This window comes from Homarus americanus, unplaced genomic scaffold (assembly GCF_018991925.1).
Source record: "Homarus americanus isolate GMGI-L3 unplaced genomic scaffold, GMGI_Hamer_2.0 scaffold40248, whole genome shotgun sequence".
NCBI lineage: Eukaryota > Metazoa > Arthropoda > Malacostraca > Decapoda > Nephropidae > Homarus > Homarus americanus.
The window spans coordinates 784,034-790,033 of NW_024712526.1; the positions used below are offsets into that span (position 1 = coordinate 784,034).

The 6,000-nt window shown below is 33.6% G+C and overlaps 1 protein-coding gene across 1 annotated transcript in view; it reads left to right on the forward strand.

Annotated features, from left to right (window-relative positions):
• Positions 1-5,153, forward strand: part of LOC121860622 (transcription elongation factor SPT5-like) — a 51,544-nt gene extending 46,391 nt beyond the window's left edge. Inside the window, exons 20-22 of the mRNA XM_042357867.1 lie at positions 110-225; positions 1,127-1,228; positions 3,164-5,153. Of these exons, the coding sequence (XP_042213801.1) occupies positions 110-225; positions 1,127-1,228; positions 3,164-3,292 (347 nt within the window). The 3' untranslated portion in view covers positions 3,293-5,153. The remainder of the gene's footprint in view (positions 1-109; positions 226-1,126; positions 1,229-3,163) is intronic.
• The last annotated feature ends 847 nt before the right edge of the window (positions 5,154-6,000 follow it).

Here is a 6,000-nt window from a genome sequence, read left to right on the forward strand (position 1 = left end):
TTTTTTATATACGTATATATATAAATCATCTTCCTTAGATATTCAACTGACAAAAAATAAGATGTAAATATACTTATAGATTGGCTATATTTCATATTCTTCCCATCAGGTATGGACTCATTAGGAATGCAGGATTGGCAGACGGCAGACATTGAAGTAAGAATCAAGGAGACTAACGATGACTCGGGTCTCATAGGGCAGACGGGCATCATCCGGGGAGTATCGGTAAGAAGTCCAGTCTCTGTTTACTTATTTTATTTCCCCCATCTTAAACACTAAAGGGATATAGTCACCAAGTTATCCCCATAATTCCCTGCATGTCCATTCATGGTAATTGTCTCTGTATCTTCTCCCAAACTTTTCATTGAAAGAGCACTTCAATAATGCTCACAAAGAATTGGAGCTGATATATTGCTCTGTTTAGGAGTTATACCAATAAAATTTAATTTTTATATATCTCGGCATTTCCCAAGGTATACTAAAATACATTCCGAAACCATATCCATGCCGAGTTATATGAAATTCCAGTTATCAAATGCCGAGGTATTGAGGGTTTACTGTATTGTCAAAATATTAATGTTGACAGTAAGGTCATTGCCAGATGCTAAGGAAGGTTCATATATCGCCCAGCTTCATTTGTTTTCCTTTTAGGTTTAATAGTATAAGCTATTTATCATTTTGATTATAATATTTATTTATTATATTCTTTTACTCTTTTGTAGGGGTATCAAGGTGTAGAAAAACCTTAGAGAAGGAGAAGTAATGGGGGGTAGTGGTGTAAGACAAGTCCAGAAACAAACAGAAAAGGATTTAGAACAACAAATAGAAATATCCACACACTTGTCCATATCCTCAACTTGCTTACTCAATATACAAATATAAACTAAAATATTCACATTGATTCACAACACCTTATTACAATTCACTAAGTCATCAGATTTGTCATGTTATCACTCGTCCATGTAGATAGGCTCCATTGTACATTGATTTACAAACATTCTTAAGTCATTATGTAGCCCTTTCTTTCATATTGCTTTTCAGTTATGTTCTCAAAACAAAGAAAAAGATGGAAAAAAATAAGCAATATTATTCTGTTGACTGGCTATCACAAAGTTTTCTTTTACAGGCTGGCATGTGCTCTGTGTACCTGCCAGAAGAGGAGCGTGTTGTTAACATCCTCGGTGAACATTTGGAACCTGTCACACCAGCACAGGGAGATCGTGTTAAGGTCAGTTTTCATGGCAAGATTAATTTTTTATTTATTTATTTATTTTTTTTTTTTTTTTTAAATAATATAGTCTGCAAGAACAGTAAAGCCATCATCCCCATCAGTTTATCTGTTTATTTTGTGTGCCACCCTGCTCAATGGTGGGACCATTGATGGATTGGTTGTTCATGTTTTGTTTGAATATCCTACATAATGGTGCCAAGGTAATGTTTAATTGTGAATGTCACTTACTCATGAAAATACTCTTGTGTGGTCCCTAGATCCTTCAGAATTGGTGATTAGTTTCAATAGGTATACAATATATTTTTCCTATAATAACCAAAATTGTTTAAGGTGACTATCTAATTTTGAAAATTACATGCAGTATTTTCATAACAGTTGATGCCTACATACTTGTATTCAGTGGCTTCATAACCGTAAGATCACTTATGATTACATTACAATGCAACCCATAGTTCTCATTTGCGTATCTTTAATTTCCACTTAATTTCTCCATTTTTTCCATAAATATGGCTTGAGTGTCCAGAGCTAGCCTTGAGAATACTGTACCAGGTGTACAGTACTGCAACAAATTGCCCTCATTTATACCAGCTTCACAATCACAAGATTTGCATATACAGTACCAAAATTTTGTTTGTGCCTGTACTAGATTACTGTACTGTACTTCACTAGTGATTACCATCCTCCCTATTTCATTTCAAGTGTTACTAGTGAAGTAGATTATTATTTTAGTGAGAAAATTTTCATGAAAAATAACCCTTAAGAAGGTAACCCCAATTAATAACATTAACCTCTTGTGTACGGGCTCCCCTCTGATCTGAATAAAATTGTAATTAACTAAATCAGTGAATTTTTAAGGGAATTATTAAAATTTTCTCATCAAAAGAAATACTGTAGCATGCCTTATCTTCTTAATACCACCAGATGCAATAGCATCTATTTTGCTTTCTTTTTTTGTTTTGCTCATTTTCTGTGAGGTATAACTAAATATTTGGTCACAATACAAAATACCCTGTACTGTATACATACTGTAAACACATCCAGCTTTCACTATACCAAAACAAAACAAAAACAAAGGAAGTGCAACAAGCAAAGAGCATCTGCTACCATATGGCAATGGGCAGGTCCATCGTGTGTTTTAAGTGCGTACTCGTATTATCAAACATATGCACCATACGTAACATCAAACAATTGGTACCATTATAAAATCAGTGTCAGGCAATGTATCTTAGGCTGGTACAGACTGTATGGTACATTTAGTTTGATACAGTATTTGGTAACCCGACTGTTTATGTTTGTCAGTTGTGCATACAGTACTGTACTGTATATGTAAAGCCACACCACTAAGCTTATATACTGTATAATGTTTACTTATAAGTATCCCCCTCTTGCACATTTGTGTCAAAAAGATAAGATGTTAATACTTTGTATTAATTATTATTTTTGTTAAATGTAATCCCACCAGATATTAATGTTCAGTACAGTCTCTCCCCGACTTACTACGGGGTTAGGGACCCAATTCCAGGTTGTAAGTCAAATTGGTTGTAAGTCGAAAATGCGAAAATAATACATAGAAAATCTAAAATGGGTGTCTCTTTTTCTTCTCAGCACCACAAAACTCTCATTTTTAAGCTTGCCAGCCATTTTAAATGGAATTACAAACAAAAATTTTGTCAGTACACAGCGCAATCACTAATGTCGGGTCTCGAAAATAGGTAATTTGAAAAAAATTTGGTACGACTGGGGCGGTTGTATGTCCGGGTGGTCATAAGTCGAGGAGTAGCTGTACTTAACACTCTGGAGTACTTAAAATATTTTGGCTATTACAAGGTTGATGGATATGAAAAATTTGCTGAAAATTTAATTTTAGGTTGATCGCTGAGAGCACTGATAAATTTAAACTGTCCCATACTTTAACTGGTGCAATATTTTCAGGTGATCTTTGGGGAGGAACGTGAGCAGACAGGCAATCTTCTTTCAATAGATCACAATGAAGGTGTAGTAAAACTTGACCATGCAGATGTGAAGATGTTGCAGCTTCGCTATCTTTGCAAGATGAAGTAACAAGGGCATTCACAATTGTGATAATTATAATAGTTTTGTCCTCTAACATATATATATTTGACTTGCCCTTTTATAGGGTGATTAGCTTGTATATTACAGGATTTGAATTTAAAAATTGACGAGGAAATATTGTATGATGATGAATGTGTACAGTATTTGGATGGTCTCAAGGATATGAAAAGTAACCATCTTTTGAGTCAAGGGGAAAATTTTCTATTATTCTACCTCTCATCTTTTATATATTTTCATTTTAACTGGAGTTTCTTGCACTACCATTTAGAATTGCAGTGAATGGAAAATATACATCAATTAGAAGAATATTTTTGAGATTTCAACAAAATTAAAGTCAGATGTGTTTCATTAATCAGAAAATATGAATTCATTGTTTTATGAATATTGTATCCGTTAGCATTTCTATCTGTCTGTTTCTTTATCTATGCTTATATTCTTAAGTAGTAGCATTAACAGACATGCAATGCTTGACAAGAAACTTAAATAAAGCCACTGATCCTCTCTTCAATTTGTAATGGTTGAAAGAAGGTGAATCAAGACATGCACTCTGCGTAAATGTTTATTGATTGCTAACCTTCTTTGCACTGTTCATTTGTCGGTTCACTCTCACAATCCTGCGCGATTTGTCAGCTTTGTAAACATACACTCCACTGAAATCCTGCAGGACATTATGATTATAAGGAATTTCTACCCATAGGGATAACAAAAATAGCCAAGTGTAGAATGGACGTCATTCAATTACCTGCTCTTTACACTTAGTTATATGTTTTGCTTAGTTACATTCTGTCCACACAAATACCTTCTTCTTTTATTATTTATACCTAACGTGGACTAATTTATTTTATGTGATTATGAGAACTACTGTCATATCATTTGCTTGATTGTCTGGTAAAGTATTTCCCAAATGACAATATATAAACAGTATTTCAGAATTATCCTCATTGCTTTATGTATTTCAACACCTTGGTTGTTTATAACTGGATGAATTTATTGAGTTTATAGTGCCCTGTAGATACGGGTACACAAATCCTTACCTAGACTATAAGAACCCGTGTTACTACTATGTGTATTGACATAGAAAAGGTCGTTTTGGTGTTATTTGTAGCTATGAAATCATTTACTGACATGGATGAGGCTTCTAGCAGACTGCTTGTATATACTTTTGTATATAAGGGAGATATATAAATGAGTTGGGGGTTTTGGATGTTAATGGAAATACCTTGTGGTGATTTTGGAAATGAGGCACCAGTTAATTCATTGTGCTTTCTGTATTGATTCGCATGAGCGGTTAGACCTCCAAAAATGATAAATAATGTGCATGTGCAAAATGGAAAGATTTATTAGACAGGGTGTTGTGTTTCAAGGTGAACTTTTTTTTTTTTTTTTTTTATACACGTATAAAGCTGTTATTCCTAGTACAGTAGTCAGTTTTTTATCAATATGAAATCTAATTTTATGTGAAAAACTGTACAATATTTAAGTATTTATGTCAAGTGTGATATTGTCTAACATTTTGTATTGATGGTTTTGCCTTTACCATTTTCTTTCTTCAGAATGAGTTTGTGGAGATGTTTGGAATTTTTTTTATTTTAACCTGTTGTAAAATAATCATTATCCTGTGAAGCTATTATCTATTCATGTTTTATGTACGTTTTGTGTACAAGATGTTAAATTAATCATCACATGTGTGATGTTCTTTAAAGGTTCAAACTCCTTTGGAAAGAAGAACTATAACTAAACAAGAAAAATTATTTTTTTAGTATTTTTTTTTCTTTCAATTTAAGATAAAATCATGCATATTTATTTAGCCTTTATAATGAAGAGCAAAATAAATTTAATTTTCATGCAATTTTTTTGTTTCTATTACCGTAATACTGTATGTCTTGTATGTACAGTATTTGACTTGTATCATTATGATGTAAACAACAATGGTTGCCTGCCTCATAAATCCCTAATTTCATCCATTTGCTCTTGATGCTTTTCTAATTTTCATTTCTTATTGATACTAAATTTGATTGATTTGAAAATCACATGACCGTGCAAAATATGCTGAATTGGGAGATTTATGAGGTTACATGAATGAATTACTGTATACAGGGTACTTGTATATAGAATACAATGATTCTAGTTGGACCTACATTTATGTACCTGTACCTGAAAAATATTTTAGGGCCCTTCTATTCTTTTCACATGCAAATTTATTTTTATTTTATCAACATTTTATGGCCATTTTTTATTCTTGCCATAGGTTAGCTGCAATTATCTGATGGCAGCTGTTGATTAATACTAGAATGGAATGCCCCAGCTCACCACTGCCAACCCAGGGTGCCAGCCCAGAAAATGCAGCAGAGACTTGAGGATGGGCACAGCACTGGTAATCCATTTGCCTGACGGCAACTGGATGCCTTTCCTAAAGTCAACCCACAAATCATTAATATCACCTTTTTTGCTCATTCAAGCCTTTATTCACTATTATGCAGGGTGGCTGTAATTGAAAGCCATCACACTCACTCTTCATTTGCATTCTTTCATTCTTATTACTGTAATAGATGTGTCCTGTGCTATGACACCCCTCCTCCACAAGAAGACCCCAAATGTCTGTCTGGTGTAGACCTATTGTTTTACACTGATGAGTATCGCCCATCAATAGCATCCCGATCCCCAACTATCACTTAAGGCAGGTTTTTTTTCTTTTT